Raw genomic sequence first — 20,438 nt, forward strand, 5'->3', positions numbered from 1 at the left:
ATAGGGTCGGCCCTATTAGAGGGAACACGTTTCCCTTTAGTGTAGCATGTGAGAGGGGAGAGAAGGGCCCAGCCCTTGGCGGATTCCAATGTTGCCTTAAGGCTATTGGAATCCGCATTCTACCTAGTTACAATCAACAACAACTGCTTCGATGGCTTCTCTGGAAGCATCACACTCTAATTCAAATGGTAATGTGAAGTCGGGAATGGCTAGGATGGGGCATGAGTTCATTATCTCTTTAAGTTTCTTGAAGGCTTGTTAAGCTTCTTTGCTCCATACAAAGGCTCCCTTTTTGGTTAAGACTATGAGTGGGGCAGCGAGTTTAGAAAACCCTTTGACAAATTGTCGGTAGTAACTGCATAGATCCATAAAGCACCTTAGTTGTGTCAGAGTTCTTGGTTGAGGCCATTCCTTAATGCCTTAATTTTTTCTTCTTTCACACTTACTCCTTGTGCATTGATCTTTATCAAGGTATAGTATCTCGTCAAGTCCAAATTCACATTTGGAGGCTTTGGCAAATAGTGATTCTTGTTCCAAAATGTTTAGGATGTCCTCAATGTGTTTAAAATGTTCTTCCCATGTCTTGCTGTAAAGAAGGATGTCATCGAAGAATATGAGTAGGAGCCTGCTTTTTTTCTAAATATATGGTTCATGCATGATTGAACTGGGGTGGGAGCATTTGTCAAGGCAAAAGGTAGGACCAAAAATTCAAAGTGTGCATAGTGACAACTAAAAGCTGTCTTAGGAACATCTTCTTTCCTCATCCTTATTTGATGGTAGGCAGACCATAGATCAATCTTGGAGAAGTACATTGCTCCATGGAGTTCATCAATTAATTTATCAATTCTTGGGATAGGGTAGTGGTTCTTTATTGTTTTTTTGTTTAAGGCCCTATAATCTATGCACATCCTTGTGGTGCCATCCTTTTTCTTAACTAGCACAACATAGGATGCGAAAGGGCTAGAACTTGGCTGGATGTGACCCATCTCAAGTAGTTCTTTGATGGTCTTCTCAATCTCATCTTTGGAATTTCGTGGGTGTCGGTAGGGGATGGTTATCACAAGTTTAGCCCCTTCTTCCAATTCTGTTGTATGTTCAAACCCTCTCTTTGGTGTGTAGTCTTGGGGGAACATCACCAAATACTTTCTTGTGTTTATTTAAAATGGGTTGGATATTGATGTGGATTGCCTTGCTTTGGGGGGTAGTTTTGTCAAGAATCATATATTGTGCAACTCACTCTCCTTTCTTGTGTCTAAGGATCCTCTTTATTCTTTTGGATGAGACCATTATGGGGGATCCGTTGGGTATCCCTCTTAAGGTGAATTCTTGTTCATTATGTTGGAAGCAAATTTCCAACTTTGGGAGGTCCATAAAGAAGTGTCCTAATGAGTGTATCCAAGTAGTCTCCAATATCACATCCGCATCTAGTGTTACCACATAAAAATCCTCTTTGATGGTTTGCTTTCCCAAGGTGATTCTAGTTGGGGGATTATCTTGGTACATTGAGCCTTAGATTCTTTAGCTAGGGCTACTATAAAACCCTTAGAGTCCTTGGTTTCCAATTTTCTTTTTGCAGCTAGATTCTTGTCAATAAAATTGTGGGATGCCTCACTATCCATGAGGGCAATTACCTTGTGTCCCTTTAGGGTACTTTAGATTCGAAAAGTGTGGTGTTTGGAGGTTTGTGAGATGGTAGCTAAAGTTCCATGCTCTTCATCATCGTACGTTGCCTTCTTGCTGGGGTTTTCTTTTGTTTCTTCGTCAGATGTTGTTTCCATATTATGCACTCGACTTCCTTTTCGACATATGTGTTTGCATTCTCATGGTTCTTTATACTTGAAGCACAGATTTCTCATTTTTAGGTCATCTCACTGCCTTTTGAGGTTATCCCCTTGGTACACATGCCCATGTTCCCACTGCTCATTACAATGAAAACATGTTCTTCCTTTTTGGAGTTCCTTCTTATGCCTATCTTCTTTATGGGGTTACTTGGAGTGTGTGTTTGATGAAAAGATTTTTAGGTTGGGCTTGTCTTTTGATGAGGTAATGTCCAACTTCATTGCCTTTTGGATTGCATCTTTAAGGTTTGTTGGATCGAGAGCACTTACCATGCCCCTAATTGAATCTTTTAATCCTTCTATATAAAGTAAATAAGAATGGGTGTCTCCTTTTTGAAATTTCTGGTACCATGACTACTAGCTTTCAGAATTCGATAGTGTAGTCTTTTACTGTTCCATGCTGTTTTAGTTGACTTAGTTCTTTAAAATACCACTCGGGATGTTTTTGATCAAATCTTGTGATGAGCTTTTGGGTAAATTCATCATAAGTGGTTATATGTTGGGATTTTTGGGGGAAGACACATCCCCATGGAACACTTTTTAAAACCCAACTTCATGATGATTGCCTTAGTGTAATTATGTTCTCAATTTTTCTTGGTTCATTTTGCATATCACTGTTCTGCTGTATTGACTTCTGTACTCATTTTAAATTACTATATCAGTGTGATATAAGAGCAAATCTTTATTATATGTTTTTCCTTAACATGTGCATAAATTATGTATGCCTTCATTTGTCATAACAGCATGGATATAGAAATATTTTCTTCTATTGCATTTTTTTTTAATCAAGAACTATCACAACATGGAAGGATTGGAATGTCGAGCAAAAGGTAATGTCCCACAATCATTGAAGGATGGTGAGTTTGCCAATTGCCAGCAAACAATCAATTCTCTGCACAATGTATGATACACGTGCAATAGCATTCCCAAACTTGACTTCAATGTTTTCCAAAACTCCTCACTGAACACATGGGGATGCAATTTTGAAAATACTTTGCCAAAATGATTGCCTTAGATGACTTTGAAAGGATATTCACATTGGCAGATGCCATTACAAAAAAAATTTCATCACTCACAGACATACTTGGCAGTTTGTCATACTTGGCACTCAGCTGCCAAGTATGTCTCTTCACATCTCAGCTTGGCCAATCCTTGATCAAAGTCCATGTTAGCAACTTTGCAGCCATCGCCTTAAATGTGATTGACTACCAATGACAAAGAACACCTTTGGCTCTCCACAAAAATCATCACAAGTTTTCATAATTATTTTTCTTTTGTAGAGTTCATTATGAACATGACAAAACAGTCTTCTTCCATGAGAGCTTGTTTCCTTCAAACCAAAAGTCATGTATTTCTGAGTAAGGATTATTTATCTTCTTTGAGATATCATTATTTTCTTTGTGAAGCTTAATAAATGAAATGCATAAGAATAGTAGGTCAGTTTGTTCTATATCCAAGAAGTATAGCAGATCAGCTGTTCTCCACAAGTTCCAAGTAACCTCCTGTTTAAGGTTCTTGGTGTGGTTCTGAGCTTTATTGTGTCAGAATGAAGAGATGCTTTATAATCTCATGAATTTATCATGTGAGGGAAACTCCAAAGACAATATTTATCTCCTTAAGCCATGAAGCTGAAGCTGTATGCATATATTTTTATTTATTACGCCGAAGGTGTATTATATTCACATTCGGATGGAAAAATGTCCATAAATAAAAACTAGAAGCATTTAATTTGACATGTTTGTGACACTTAAATGCATGAAAAGCAAAAAAAAATATTTTTATTTTTTAATTTAATTTAATTTATTTTCTCATCATGCACTCAATTACTTAATGCTAATCATATTTTCACTTCCACCTTTCAACTACCACTCACTTTGAGTTTAACTGATCAATCAATTCTGTCTGATATTATTAATTATGGGGGATTGGAGATGTCCCTATATAAAATCATTTTTACCTAAGGAATATTGTAAAGACCTTTGGCTGTTAAAGTGTGAATTTGCTGCCTAAGCCTTGAAGGAATATTGTCAAACACTTCTTATGCAACCTCTATGTGCGCTGATCTGTAGTTTCAGTCTGATTTGTTTGCTTAAATGGACATTGAATTCATTTGAATGCTTGAAATTAACACTACAATGACTAAGCAACAAGCTGGATGCTAGAGCAACTTTCCTTTGACTTTTCAAAAGCATGTAAATGAATTTTACAAGCAAAATGCACTCCTACAGTCAATGGACATTTTGTCGAACAATTGGCATGCATACTAAGAACATTCTGATATGCTACCAGCTTAAACTCTTTATTAAAATGCAATACTTAAGCTTGGACTTGCCAAGACTCTTGGCTACAATGAAGTATAAATATAATATCAAATCTGTTATCAAAGACTACCATAGCAGCATAGCGTTCCATTATGAGAACCTGGAAATGATGGCAGCCTGCTGGTTGATTCGATTTCTCTTTGATGTCTTTGCTCTTGACTTCAATGATGAGGCGTCTGCACTTCCATCCTCCCGAGCAATGCTCCTTGAATTTATTTACATTTTTGGTGGCCTCCAATGCCAAAAACGCCCTCCTTGAATGGGGCTGTCCCTGCCCTAGGTCTGCAATTTGTATAATAACTGATAACAGCCTTCTTGCTGCTTGCAACCAGACTTTAGTTGGTTGCCTAATCAAATGGTTATGCTTCCATAAACTCACTCAAGCTTCTGGATGAATAATGCCCTTAAATCTTCTGATAGTTTTCACCAATTTGCACAAATGTAACCTCTGAATGAAGCTCCCCCTGGATGCCAAACTCACTGGATATTTCACCAATTTAAATGGCTGCAACACTGAAGAATCTACCGTTCTCCAATGGCTCGAAGAATGAAACCCTTGGCTTCCTCCTCTCAGACAATTCCATCAAAACAAATGCTCAAGATTGAATGGCTCAATTCCCCAGGCTGAATATATATAACTTCATGAAGAAGTCGATTTCCCTCCAAAAGCACATTTAATAATAATTAAATGTTATTACATTTGCATCTTTTAATATTTAATATTAATACCTTGGTCTTGGCACCTCATAAATTAATTCAATAAATGGCCCCCTTTAATGATGACTTGACCCTCAAATTATAAAGTTAAGTTTATAATATCACTTTTAATTATTTTGTTATCATTCAAGCCATTAAAACATTAATATCTCCTTTAATAATCATTATTTCTTCATTTTGTCTGCACCGAGGTGTTGACCATTTTATCCTCTATCCAACCCACTGACTTACTAAAAATAGAAAAGGGTCCCTCTCGATCATCTCTTGACTTACTATAAATAGTAAGTATAAGAAACTGAGCCCAAACGAAGTCCAATCTGAACCAAACGAAGATCAAACTGGAACATACTGAATTCTGGAGAAGACGAGAACCCCCATTAACCAAGCCCCTGCTGCATAAGACCCTCTATCCACAATTATTAGTCTACGAGGGTTAGAATGATAGGCTAATCACTCCGGAATAGGAACGAACTAAAAAGGGGACATTACAAATATAAATTAAAAATTTAATGATATGATAATATAATAATAATAAAGTAGTCTTGGTAGATTTTTGCTTTGGTCAAGAGTTTAATAGAAATATAAAAATATAATAATATAATAATATATTAAAGTATAATGATATAATCATATCTTAATAATAATTTATTATTAATTATAATATAATAATATAATAAATTTGTAAGTGGAATAATAAACAAATATGATATCTTTTGGCGTACTTTACCAATATTCCTCTAAAGATAGGTATGCTAGTATATAAATATCTGATATAAAGCAGCAAAGATACAAGTAAATGAAAGCTGGCTGAATTGAATGTTTATTCCGTTTCCTTTTGCTCAAGGGGGTTTGTTAAGCTCACTGCTCTTCTCCAATTTAAAGGTCTGGATTGTAAGTGCCCTTATCTTTCTCCAATCATCGAGCTAGCCTGTTTGGTCAACCAGTCTAGAGCAATAAGTTACTGAATTAATAAATCCAGAACCGATTGTTAAGGACAGTGATTTTTTTACTGTTAATAGCGGTCAATTAAACCAGATAACTTTCTGCTCTCATCTGTGTTAAATTATAAGAGTAAAGTGAAATCAAATAAAGTCTTACAATGAGCCATCACATTATATTGCATAAACATTAAAAAGAATTGTTGGAATATACCAAACAGGGTTTTGATAGTCAAGAGAAATGTGAATGTTGTTATTTGTGGCATAAGTCGTAGCTTTTATCTTCAAGGAAAAAATATTCCTTTTTTTTTCACATTTGTCCTAAAAAACAGTATAGTAGCATAGTAATATGTTTGAGAAGTTGTTAAATTCAAGAAGGGGAGGAATAGATTTGAAAAAAGTTCTGATATCATGGAACATAATTTACACAATCAAATATATAAAATACAAGGAATGATATTGAAGAATTATTTCAGTGTCGAAATTTACTACATTGTTTTGTTATACAATATTTAGAGAGTGGTGCTAGCTCGCATTCACCATAGTTCCCTATTACATAAATTGTGCACTTGAAGACTACCAAGATATTTATTGATTAAATAAGAAATGAAATCTTTGATATATATTAATTTGCTTATATTGTGAGTGACTGGGAGTTTTTTTTTTGATGGAAGAATTGGTTTTCATTAATTGCACACTACTTTTCATTGCCCTTCAGCTGGAGGTGCCTAAGGAACTCATATCAACATCACAGCTGGAACATTTATGGTTACAACAGAAGCCATCTTTTGTTCCAATCGACAAGGATAGTACTGTTGTGAAACTTGTTGATAAGGACACAGGGATAGTACAACGCCAACTTTCAAATGGTGTTCGTATAAATTACAAGGTATATATATTTCTGGCTCAATAGACTAAAATTTAACTTTAATATTTTTAATATATAATTCATTTTCTAATCTGTGTAAGATGAATGTTTAAAAAATAAAGGTTTCCCAGAACGAAGCTAAAGGGGGTGTTCTGAGGCTAGTTGTCAGTGGGGGAAGAGCTAAAGAAACTCCTGATGCCCGAGGTGCAGTTATTGTAGGGGTTCGCACTCTCAGTGAAAGTGGAAGAGTTGATGGATTTTCAAGGGAACAGGTATAACTTTAGTACAAACAAACTGGCAATTGGGGGATGCTTCATAGGATTGAATTTTAATTCTAATTTAAGCTTTGGCATTATGAGTGTATTTTGCTAAAAAATTAAAATTATTAGTGTATTTAGTCCATATTTTGCTACTCAAAAGATTCACTATGGGTGGTGTCTTGAAACAGTGGTCTGATTAGAATTTCAATCTTCTATAATAACATCAGAATTGCAGCTTTTTAATTTAAGGTGGATGGAATGTTTACATGGAGGGATATATGCAAAGGCTGAACTAGCTGATTTTTAGGTTTATGGAAATTTTACAGCGGTGATCATATGTTAATATTTTTTAAGCTTAGTAGTAAATACTAAATACAACTTCCTGTTTGTCACAGAAAAAATAAAGTTGTCTTTTGTCATATTTATTATTATTTTATTTGACATTCAAGAATTGAATCAGTTCTTTAAAGAAAGTGGATCCTTGTTTTATACTCACATGCTGATTCACAGGGTTATCTATGTTGCTTTTGAGTCAAAGTATTAGATTTTTGTTGTGTCCTACCATAAGGCTAAGCTAGGACAGTAGTGGCAATATGCAATCATGTGAGCCTAGCTACTACGAAAACTGGCATTAGACTTTTCAAGTTACCAAAATATTTTCTTGATAGAAGCAGGAATAATAATCAAATATATGTTTTAGACTGAAATAACTATTCATGCATTATGGATTATAGAGGATTCATAATTTCATTGGGTGAAACATAATTAAGAATTAAAGAAGCTGTTTCAATTTGTGAACATGGTACTCATGTTGAAAGGACAATGTTCCCTTCTTGCTTATTAGAACAATTCAATGGAAAAGCATCTTCAATTTCCAGAGTTAGAAATACCAGAAGATTTGGTGCAACTAACACATTTCTGTTGCCTGGTGACTGGTAAATGTTTTCTTTGAATATGGTAAATTCATATGCCGGCTGCCAGAAGATGGAGAAACCTCTCAAATGTGGGAATGGGAAACAAAAAACATTGTGATGGATATAAATAAATCAACAAAGGAAACTTGAGGTTACTATAGTCAAGTTTTATTTATGAGAGTAAAATTGTGAAGGAAACTATGTTGCAAGTGAAGTCAAGCATCTTGTGTATGTTTTCAGTAAAAGGGTTTGTTATTGAGAAGTAGACACAATGTTTCATCTGATAGAATTGTAAGGACTGTAGGGTTGGATTTGTGAGAAAATTCTGATTGGAAACAGAAACCTGTTTGTGCATTTCTTAGGCAGAATGCATGTTTATGTACAAACAGATTAGTAGAGGTGGCCTCATATGTAGATTTTTGGAACTTTACTTTGCAAATTAAAAGCCATAATATTTGGATCTATCACGTGGTCATGCAGGTGGAATTGTTCTGTGTCAACCACCTGATTAACTGTGCTCTAGAATCTACTGAGGAGTTTATCTGTATGGAGTTTCATTTCAATCTAAGAGATGGTGGAATGCGTGCTGCTTTTCAGCTGCTTCATATGGTGATTGAGGTATTATTTTAGCCCAATATTATCAAGTTTGAGTTTCATATGTTTTTGGTGCTTAGCTCGCTGTATTGTCCATTTAGTTTATTTATTTTCAATAGGAACAGGGCATATTAATAATTATTTTCAATCTTGTACTGTCTATTTTTTTTGTTGAAAAACCATATATTTTGACTATATGAATATGATGTCAGTACTTTCATTATAAGGTATTTTGGTTTTCAGTATTCTGTTATGTATCATTCTTGATGTTCTGGCAAGTGAAAAAAAAACTGTACAAAGCACGAATTATTAATCTTTTTGTATGTGATTTGTCAAATATATCTCTTATTATGTCTTTAGTGGGTGATGATAACATTTTAAACTAAGAAAAGGTTTACTGAATGACGAAACCGTGTGTAACTTTTCTAGCTTTGTTTGTTGCTTCTAAATGGGTTGATATATTATTCCATTAAACTAGCAAGATGTGTTCTATAATAAGGAAGGAATGTGTGAAAGATCTATCTGACTTTGGTATTGGAAATTTTGAGATCAATTGAGTATCCATACTTTTCTAGCTAAGAAATGTTTGAACTTTGTGACTACTCAGCATAATGTATGGCTGGAAGATGCATTCGACAGGGCAACACAGCTTTACTTGTCACATTATCGTGCCATGCCGAAAAGTCTAGAGCGAGCAACTGCTCATCGACTTATGCGTGCCATGTTGAAAGGGGATGAACGCTTTGTTGAACCATCTCCACAAACAATTCAGCAACTGAGCTTACCTGTTGTGAAGGATGCTGTGGTGAAGCAGTTTGTAACTGATAATATGGAGGTATGCTATATGATCAGGCTGCCGATTGGCTCTCAATATAGCACATGAGGATAAACATTTCTTTCTGTGAATTGATTTAGTTCATAAAAAAATCTTGCACTGAAAATAAATGAATGAAATGGATGTTCAAAAGTGTCACTTGCATGTTTTGATATTCCGTGTGCAGTTTATATTAGTATTTATTTTCTTTTGGTGTTTTTAGGTTAGCATTGTTGGAGATTTTACAGAGGAGGATATTGAAGGTTGTGTACTGGATTATTTGGGCACTGTAACAGCTCGTAAAAGTGACTTAAAAGATGCTAATGAATTTCCTATTACATTTCAAGCTTCTCATACAGACCTACAAAGCCAGCAGGTAAGAAACAAAGTGATGTAAAACTGGTAATGCCTTTGCAGTGAAGAGTCAAATTACATGAAGTAAAGTAAATGCTCGAGAGTGTCTCCATTTTTGCTTTCATAGTGTGGACACACTGGAGCGATTAATTGCAGTTATCTTGGGCTCTCATTTTATTTAGAAAGCAACCTGACTTTTCTACATAAAATCTTGTTTAATAGATACATGTAAACTGAGCATCAAATTCAGGTCAATAGCAAAGAAAACCATAGCATTAGGGGAAAGCATTTAAATCATACCATGTGATTGGTCATGCCAATAAAGGAGTTAAAGGAATGTCACACTTTGTCAACTCTCTTTATAAAAATGGAGCGCAACCAAGGGAAAGGTTCCACGTCTGTCTAAAAAAATAATTTTTTATTTTCTGAGGTGGGGATGGAGCTTTGGCCAACAAAAGTTATTTTTTATTTTCTGAGGGGAGAATGGAGCTTTGACCAACAAAAAATAATTTATATTTTCTGAGGGGGAATGGAGCTTTTGCCAACAAAAAATAATTTATATTTTCTGAGGGTGAGATGGAGTAGAGGGAGGTGGGAAATGGGAGTGAGCGAGTGAGCGAAATGATTTTTTTTTTTTAATTTTAAATTTCTGCTTTTTAAAACCACAGTGGGGCAGCACCATACAGTGTACAGAGGCAGTTCCCTGTTGTGATACAAGGTGGAGTCAAGGGGTGGAGCTCCTGCCACCAACCTCAAATTAAGGCCTTTGAGGCCATAAGGACCTTCATTGTGCATGCTATTTTCATAATTTTACCACTTTAACTAAGTTCCGATTCTTCAAAAATGTACCTTAAAACTGCAAGTTTTTGATTGGAAAAACCTATCAATGGAAAAAAAACTGACCTGCTGGTTCAGACTGGCATGGCCCATAAACTGCTTCTTTTGGCAGATTTTTTGAAACAATGTAAATTTGTGATGGAAAAAGACGGTCAATGGAAGAAACTAGTTTGTGTTTAACCACAGTTTTTTCCTGGTTATTGCTTCGATGATCGGCCATAACATAGTAGGATGTCTTTGGTAATCCTATTCAAAGCATGGCTAACATTAATATTTTATGATCAAGTGTATAATAGTTTTCTGGGACTTATAATTGTAATCTATTGTAAGTTCTGTTCTCGTGAGTTTTTATATTTTTGATGTCTGCTGATTTTAGTTAGACACTGACTAATGAATTGAGATGAAGAGTTTAATGAGTCTTCATATTCATACCCATTTTTGTGTGGTGACAGGTTTTCTTGAAGGATACTGATGAAAGAGCATGTGCATATATTGCTGGCCCAACTCCAAATCGCTGGGGTTTTACTATTGATGGTCGTGATTTAAATGATGTCATTGAACCAGTTCCTAATTCTCTGACAGGTATTTTATGTGGTTGTAGGTATTCTGTTCTTCTAAAAGATGTCTGTTTGTTGCTTTATTGGCTTATGTATTCTTATGAAGATAACTGCACACAATTAGTGTTTATGCAACCCATCCTCTGTGGGACAGCCAAAAAGATGATTGTGCTTATTTAAGGGATAAAACTTCAGAGAATGCTGACAGCCATTACTAAAATATTAGACGTCTCTCATTTAAAGTTGCACTCAGTTGAAATTACATAGGTTACAGTTGAATTTACATAGGTTAAGTAGAATATGGATAATAGGGGAGAGGACATTTCTTTTAAAGTCTGATTATGCAGCTACCAGTCATGAGACTTGCTCCTTATAGTTCTCTCCTTGCAAATATCTGATCATGCACATGACTTAGTTCATTTGAGCCTCTTAACTTCACATGGACTAAATCAATAGAGGTGTTTATTGGAATGCCCAGTTCTGGGAAACTCCATATAGTGTGGTACAGTCACCTTATCCTATTAGCACAAGGATTTCTTTTATAAATCTTTTTTTCCATGCTAATGAGTGTATGTAAATCGTTTTAATGGCTAATAACTCACCCTCATTGCTATTTCTGAATGTGAGAATCAGCCATTCATGTATGTGGCATTACAAGTGCAGAATACCAGACAAGTTCCTTTGTGATTGGATTGATATCCACTATGTTGTGTTCCTGTTTCTTCAATAATACCAATGTGAATTATTTCCCTTCCCTGTATTGGGCACTTCTGGTGTCATTTATTGTGACAGAACCCTAAAATCAGTGATTTAGGTTTAAATTTCCATCTCGGCGTAAATTTTCATCATTTTGGAAGCACCTTTCTATTTATGATTTGATGGAGTTTCTTTCCAATTGAGAAGCATTAAAGAAGGTAAAATGATTCTTCTAGATCATCTGTACGAGCTATAGCAAGATTTGAGTGTGAATTTATGATAGCACCCAATGATATTTGATGCATATTGATCAAGTTATTAGAAAAATTTAAAGTGCTAGTGATAGAATCGTCAATTTGGAAGTCAGAAGTGTTCTTGGTTCAGGTCTGCAGGGCATAAGGCAGGGGACCCATATGAAGTGGCCATATTAGACAAATTTCCTCAGCTTGGATTGGGAATTTCAAACTTACAATGTCACCGGAGAGCAGAGAGTAGAGAAGCAGGAACACCATCATGAAGCTTTGTCATCTATGTCTTCCATAGAAATATACTAATGGTTATGCAGCTGTGCATTACTAGTACTTCTTTGTTGTTACTGCCTGTGTTTTTTTAATCCTATTGACTCATATTTGGTCATCATGGACATTAATATAATTTCTTTTTCTATGCTTTCTATTTGTCATCTTTCGTTGTGATTGTGGTTTAGCAAAATTAAAGCTTGTTATAATTAGTTAGCACTTGTGTAGCTGACTTATTTTTTGAGTGCTCTGTCAGCACTGGGTAGTTAATAAATGATAATAAACAATCATCGATATTCATGGTCGGACTGACAAACACAACACCTTCTGAATAGAATTGTCGTAGTTAGTGAAGGGGTCTGATTCATGGATAGTCCTCTGATCTACATTCATTGAAATCTAACACTATCCTCAATAAAGCATTCATTGTATTATTCTTGTAAAATCAATTACTGATATTTATTTATATTTTATTGTAATTGTTAGTGTGCAATTAAGAAGTAAACTATTAATGCTGCTGCCTTTGTGAAGCCAGGTCAGATTTAAAAAGAATTAGAGTTGGTCATAATTGTTGATGATGACACAATAAAATGGAGCAGGAACAAAGAGAAGGTCAACTTACCCAAAATATCAAGTACTTGTGCAACTTTCGGTTCAAGAGCAGGTCAGAAAAGAATCAAGCAGAAACCAAGTACTAATAAACTTCATTTGGGGTTAATTGGCAGTAACCAAAGAAGTAGATAGGTTGTCGGGTAACTTGCCCAAACTCCTAGCAAAACACTACATAATCTTACAAGATCTTTGCTCTGAAAAAGGACGTGAAGTGTACATACAACAAATAATACAGTGGTATTAGGAAAGTTTTGTCAGGAGGAAGAGGGACAAAGTGAAGACTGACATCATGCTCCACAAAATTAATTCCATTAAACCCAAACAAAGGTACAAGGAAACCTTAGGGTCGTTGGGGGTTGGACTAGAATTCCAATGATCTTTTAAACTTGTTGAATGGCTAGAACAGAAGAGAAAAATCCATCAATGCATTTTTTGAGCCAAAATGGAAGTTGGAACCAAAGTATATGCTACAACAGAAGGAGAGGCATAAGTTGGAGTCACAACTGTGAACAAATAAATTTAAACGTCCAATTGACTTTGAAGGATAGTCCACAACTAATCGATGAAAAGTGGGTAGAGGTTGCTGGGCAGCTTCCCCTTCTTATAGAAGTGCTGATCTTTCCCACCAAGTTAGGCTGGAACTTCCAACAGAAGAGTTAACTAACTCATTGGAGTTGATAGATCGCCATCCAAGTGAGAGATGTCTTCATTTTGGCAGGGAGGTGGAGGATTTCTTTGCAAGAGAAGAAAGAGAGGTCTATAAGAGCAATATTTGAGGCATCAAAGAATTTCTACTTGAAACAATTAAGTCAAAGACACTAGGACAAGGGACTGAATTTGAGAGAAAAGATCTTGGGAGTGATAATAGTTGTATGGATCTCTGTGGTTTCTTGAAGAGGTGAGGATTCAAATGTGTTTGAAATTGTTGGGAGCAAAGGGATGTCTTGATTAGAACTTCTTGAAAAGGTTCTGATCACTCCAATGACCAATCACATCAAGGGCAGCTAACAATGGTGACTACACAAGCTAGTCCAAGTGTGGAGAGTCAAACTTTTCCTGGGTTGTTTATTGGCAATGCTTAAAGATCTAGTGTGTCATTGTACAACTTGTAAAATGATTTCGACAGCTAATAGGCAGACTGATCAAAATCATTGGTATTTGTGCATTTTTCAGCCACAATTAGGGAAGTGGCAATCAACTGGCTTAGGGAGGTCCAATCAATTCGTAGAAGTACATAGGAAAAGCTACAAAAATCAGCTGAGAAATAATTCAAATTCCTTCATGATGACAATGAATTGTCACAAAATATATAAAATGAGGCCAGAAAGGCATGAGAGTGTACAAGCTTACAATTATAGGCACAAAGAACTATTTTGGAAACTAGAGAAAGAATTCTCCAATGGATTGAAGAAACATTTGTCATTATAGGTCTTATACCTTTCAAAGATAAATGAAAGTCATGCCACGTTCATATGGAGAGGCATGTAATAGAATGATGGATGCTGAAAACAAAAGTAAAATAAAATGAAAGTTATACAGGTTTCGATAGTGAGCCAAGATTGGTTCAAGCAGTAAGAAGAGATATGCTTCAAAAGGTGAAGGAACTCAAAGGACGTAAAGGAGAGTCTAGCAGGGAGGTGAGGGATCTATGGAGTTTAAATTGTAAGGTAGGGGATCATACCAAGGCAAACTACCCCAAAAGGATGTTTTGTGAAGCTTGTGAAATAATGGGATATTCGACCAAGGACTTTCTATACAACTTGAAGAATAGAATTATGCAAGTACTCTGTACTTAGCGAGATTAGTTGACCACACTAACAAAACTATAAAGCCATAAAACAAAAAAAATCATCTCAAGGTGGCTATCAATAATTAGAGGGATAATAATAACATTGTGGGAGGTCATAGTTAGATACAATATGATTTCTGTAAAATCCCTTGCTTATGTATGGTAAGAAATGATGATTTTGATTCAAGGAATATTGTCAAACAAGTTACATGCAATCTGAAACTTAGCACTTTACTGATTGCAAGGCATATAGGAAACATATAACAATCTAACTCTCAAGGAAAGAACTCAAACTTTCATTAATACTAGAGTTGACATAATATCAAATAGATGTCATACATGCTTCAGAAATATGGAAGTCTGAAGTATACTACTGCTGCAATTAATTTGTGATTACTATTTCAGATTTTCTAAGATAGACAATGATATTCATTGATACATGCACCAAGATGTAACTGGTCTCTAATGGCTGTCCCCTAATCTTCTGAACACCAGTATCTCAGGAAAATAATTATTAAATAACAAATAAAGTTCAGAACCTGGTTTGGATTATGCTGAATGGAAGAGGAAGTCTCCCCAATGAAGCCTGATTTTTATCTGATTTTTCTGAGCTTTCTAGATGCCAAATTGACCCTTTGCTAGAGGCCACCTCCTGCCCTTGGAATCACCTCCAAATGCTTCTAAATAAATCGCTTAACTCCTTCTCAAAGTGCAGATACAAAGGCATCAAAAGACCATAAAGCTCAAGTATGTCTCCATATTATTATTCATGAATTTCGCTGCAAAACTCAATAAGCTCCAATGTGAAGGAATGAAATATCCCTCACTCTCAATTGCAACCCTTCGGAGGATCTTTCACCACCTCAGTTATGCCAATCAAAGAGAGTTGTCATCCTCTAAGACTTAAAATGAACTACAGAAACCCTTGGCTCCACAAGCTATCAAGCAAGAAGATGACAAAACATTCGATGCCCAATAATGAGGCTTCCCCCCCTTTTTATTCTTTTTCTCCAAGAGGTCGGCCTCCTAAAAATAATATTTAATTGCATTTTTAAATATCATTAAAATATCATTATAATATAAAGTGCAAATAAACATCATTCATGAAAGTGCATTATTAGCCATATAAAAATCAAATGTGAAGCCACAAGCAACTGCCTAAGCGACCCTCTCCTCAACACCTTGGCCTACGAGGGTCCAATGATAGGTCAAACTCCATTAAATTTGAGCACTAGTGAGAAGGGGACATCACTATTGCAAAGATCACCTTGTCATACAATGTGGACACTCTAGTGAATGAGGTGACTTGGAAGGGATTTTCCAAGTAGTTAGGGCAATACAAGATTGCTTTGCAGATAGAATGGGCTTTATAATCATTACAATATAGGGTGTTAAAAGTAGAAATCTAGTGTGAACATCAACATGATTGATTTAGCCTAGGACAAAGAAGTATTGGCTATTGCACATGCCCAAGAGAGAAGGCGCATCTACACCCATATATAGAAAAAGAAAGGCCTTTTGAAGCAAGAATTGATTCGAAGCATGCAATGGAAAATATGCACTGCCACTCTAATGAACTCAAGTATGCTAACAAATCAATTAGAGTTGGATAAAACTATTGCAAGGCAAATACCATGAACCAATAGTTGAAATACAATAAGTGGGAAAGGTCATAGAGCATGCTACAACACACTTAGCCTCTTGAAATGGGAATAACGAGGAACCAATAATTGAACTTCCATTTTTTGGTGATAAGATGACTGATCCCATGCTTTTGAGTTTGACAATGAATTTTGATAGATTGGAAGGGGTACACATTTAGATTGTGGGAAGAACTTGACAAATATCATTATTTGATGGTGGATTTGTTGTAAATGTACTTCCAAAAGATACTTGGCAAAGCTTGGGCAAAGGTGCTATATGGCCTTTGTTTGCTGGTACAACTAATAAGTTAAATACAGGAAATAATAATGTACATGACAATGCATACCAGACACGGCAATAAAATATATCTTTATTCGCACATGCAATTATTATAGAGAAGAGACCAGAGATGGTCGGCCAAGGATTACGATAAACCCAACTATACTGTCCTACTTCCTTGGCGGTACAAGACATATTTAAAGGACCCGACGGTTGCCGAGAGGTACACAACCGTCAACCAACAGACATATAACTACTCGAGAATGACAACCCACTTAATACAATTAATTAATACATACATTGTCGGGTAAACAAAATTATCAACCATAACAGTACGCATTTTATGCCAACTACATTATCTCTCCCAAAAGAAAAAGTCGTCTTCCAAGCGACAAGTAAACATCAAGTAATATCTGGAAAGACTAATAACAAGAGTGTAGACGAAGACTTGTATTGGACAACCCCAACATGTAGTGTACTTGCCAAATCAAAAGGGGGTTTGGGGGCAACGCCCCCAACGGGATCAAGGGGGAGCGCCCCTTGTTCGTGTTGTACCTGCAATGCCCTTCTTGAGTTTTGTTCGCTAGATGGAATTTCCATCCCGCCATGGGGCTCCATATCACCAGACAAAAGTTCAACTGCGCTAGGACCGCTAGATAGTTCCATTCTGCCGACTTTGCCAAGACCACTAGATGATAGTTCCATTCTGCCAACTCTGCCGTGACTGCCAGATGGCAGGTCCACTCCGCCATGTCCGCCAGGACCGCCAACTCCGCCATGTCTGCTAGAATCGCCATGTCCACCAGGACCGCCAACTTTGCCATGTTTGCTAGGACCGCCATGTCCGCCAAGACCGCCAACTTCGCCAAGATCGCCAACTCCACCATGTCTGCTAGGTGATGGTAGCTTTGGAATATTCTCCACCTTAACAACCAATGTTTCCAGTAGCCATGAATCAATTGTTTCTTCCTGCCCATCCGTACCTCTCGTGGGGCTGAACCACGTCAAGGTGGCTCCTGTCCTGGGTGGCGACGATGCTTCTACGTCAACTACATCCACAATGACTCGTTCTGGAACATCCTGTATCCCCTCTTCCCTTGACAGTGGCATCTCCTCCATCTGACCAACAAAGCTCTTGTGACTAGCAAGAGTTTCCTTACTTCCGTCGATGGGTGGAGCAATGTCGAGCATCGTCTTAGGAACTGCCTGAGAAAGTTTTCCCCTACTCCTTCTGCCAATTGTGTCTCACCAACCACTTCCAACAACTCTCTTGCCAAATGTACACTTCCCTCCGCCAAAAGGTTAGAGCAACCGTTTCATTGCTCGTACGGATGCCTCCAACTATCACCGTATGAGATCTCCTCAACCGCTAGTTCTGTACGGATTCCTCCAAATTTCCCCTCCAACTCGGTATAGATTCCTGGCAATTGCGTACGGATCTCTTCAAACTCCTTTGCCAACTCTATACAGATAGCTCCAAACTTTGTACGGATTTCTCCTGCCACCATATGGATTTTTGTTGCTTTCGTACGGACTACCTCTTCTTCAGTACAAATTCGTCGCAACTTGTAATTGTTTGCTTTGCACTCCTGTAACCTTCTTGCTATTGGATCTGAACCCCACATGAAAAATGGGGATGATGAAATCAAGGACGGAGGCAAAATCAATGACGACATGCTAAAATGACAAGATTACCTTAGGTATGAAATCCTCTCATGGAGTATCAAATAAAGGTGGTGATGCAATGGTCTTTTTGGAAGCCCTGCAAGTGTTAATGCAAAAGCATGGCAATAATAAATGACTAACATAAATCTGTATTTGAATGTAGAGTGTCTGTAGTCTGTTGCTTAGTATGCTGATAACTTAGAATTGTAGTCTTGCTTGATAATGTTGGATCTCAAAATGATAGTTTAGCTTCTTAGACCTTATGAATGATAGAAGTTGTTCTTTATGTAGGGATCACAAGGTTTTTTTTAATATAGGCCCACAAATTACGATCAAATGCAAAGATTGAGACTGGATCACAAATGATGAAGGCCAACAGTTGCAAATATTAAAATTTGGTCCACTTTTGGAGGGATTAGGGCATTGGATGCCTTGGTCCACTCAAAAGGGAGCCAACAAAAGAGGCAACAATGTGTCGGAGCCCAAAACATAGGACCTAGTCTCAGAATTAGCATTTGACGATGATTAAGTTGTGGACTTAGCTATAAATTTATAGGGTAGCATAGAGCAAAATGGGTTTAAAATGATCTAGAGGAAAGCATACTAAAGTAGGAGCCAAAATAGAATGTGAAATTGTTAAGGTATACAATTTAGGACACTACAAGTAGCATATAATATCTCAACCGTTTACATTTTATTATAATAAACAACATGAGAACTAGCAAAATTGACATCATCCATGATAGAATCTAGATTCTAGAACAATAAAAAATCTAGCCTAGAAAAGTCAACAACCCCTAGAAAACATAATCTTCTATTATTTATGGGGTGGGAGGTAAATAACCATAGCCCCAGTCCCTCATAGTAGATATAAGTATCTTATAATAGAGTAGGTGTTTTGAAAGAATGTGAGTGAGGAAGCAAATTATCTTGGCCTTGTTGAACCCTCACAAACATCCAAACATATCTTACATTTATTCAACCATTGGAGGTGGAGTGAGCTTGACTAAGTCCTCAGAATCCTCATCGTCACAAGAGGCAGATAGAATAGGAAGAGTATGTAAGACACCAATGCATTGGAGCCCTTAGAAATTTCAATGATGGTCAATTGCATATGTAGCTACTATTGATTGAGTACATGAAGGTTGTGTAGGGTATAGTTGAAAGAAAGTATGAACTAGTTTTTATCTACAATATGAAAATTTAACTTAATGATTGTGCCATATCAAACACATTCCTTCTATCCCTGCTATGTGTAGGATCTAGCAATAGGTCGGTCATGACTGTGTGAATTGCGAAGAATGTTTCCCTATCAACTTCCTTAGTTAGCTCCCAAATTCTAAGCACAAAGGCTTGTAGCTTTGAATTTTAATCTCATGCTCAAAAAAGGTGACAAAATCATTGATCATTGCCTCACAAGAGTCCCTATGTTGTTGCTATGTTGCCTTTGCTAGACGAACTTGCCCATTACCTTCTTCTTAGCAAATGACTTAGGAGTGTGTTGTTTGCCATGGCATTGCTTTGAGAGGCACACCATTATTTAGACAAATAGAAGAAGATATGACAATTGAACCCACTAAAAATTGAAGACACTAAAAATAAGCACAAACCACAACCCCCTTAAAAAATGAAGTGCAAGCATTTGTCTCACAATAACTAATAATCCCATGCCATTCTTAGAAATGCTTATCTTCCTTAACACAATCTTCATTAAGATCTTGACTCTTGAAACAAGGGTAATCTTAGAGTGAAGATGAAGGATTGGGTATCTCCCATAGTCATTTTCCTAAAGAAAGGACAAGTAAGGATTTGCGTAGATTTTTGAACTATAAATGTGGTCATTGTCGAGGGAACTCGTTTCCCATTCCATCACAAATTCTAGTGTTGAAGAAGTAGCAAGAAATGAGACCTATTTGTTTATGAATGGCTTCTTTGGACTCAATCGAATATCAAGGAAGACAAGTTGAGACCATTTTTATTGTGGAAAATGAGCTCTATTTAGTATTTATACAACTACATGCCATTCATACTCTATGATGCCTTGATTGTGTTCTAGAGGATCATCCTACACATCTTTGATGAGATGTCCTTGTGTGTTTTAATTTTTTTTTTGATAATTGGTCAATATGTTGTAACACTGAAAGACACCTTGAAGTCCTTGATAGAGTGTGTATGTCGATGTAGAGTAGCACAATTGGCATTAAATTTGAGGAATTGTAGATT

At 36.4% G+C, this 20,438-nt stretch overlaps 1 protein-coding gene across 1 annotated transcript in view; it reads left to right on the plus strand.

Moving 5' to 3' along the window:
• Positions 1 to 20,438, plus strand: part of LOC131046859 (stromal processing peptidase, chloroplastic) — a 193,716-nt gene that overhangs the window by 141,233 nt on the left and 32,045 nt on the right. Inside the window, exons 13-18 of the mRNA XM_057980653.2 lie at positions 6,533 to 6,703; positions 6,805 to 6,954; positions 8,337 to 8,474; positions 9,058 to 9,285; positions 9,488 to 9,640; positions 10,908 to 11,037. Coding sequence (XP_057836636.2) covers positions 6,533 to 6,703; positions 6,805 to 6,954; positions 8,337 to 8,474; positions 9,058 to 9,285; positions 9,488 to 9,640; positions 10,908 to 11,037 — 970 coding nt within the window. The remainder of the gene's footprint in view (positions 1 to 6,532; positions 6,704 to 6,804; positions 6,955 to 8,336; positions 8,475 to 9,057; positions 9,286 to 9,487; positions 9,641 to 10,907; positions 11,038 to 20,438) is intronic.

This window comes from Cryptomeria japonica, chromosome 4 (genome assembly GCF_030272615.1).
Source record: "Cryptomeria japonica chromosome 4, Sugi_1.0, whole genome shotgun sequence".
Lineage (NCBI taxonomy): Eukaryota > Viridiplantae > Streptophyta > Pinopsida > Cupressales > Cupressaceae > Cryptomeria > Cryptomeria japonica.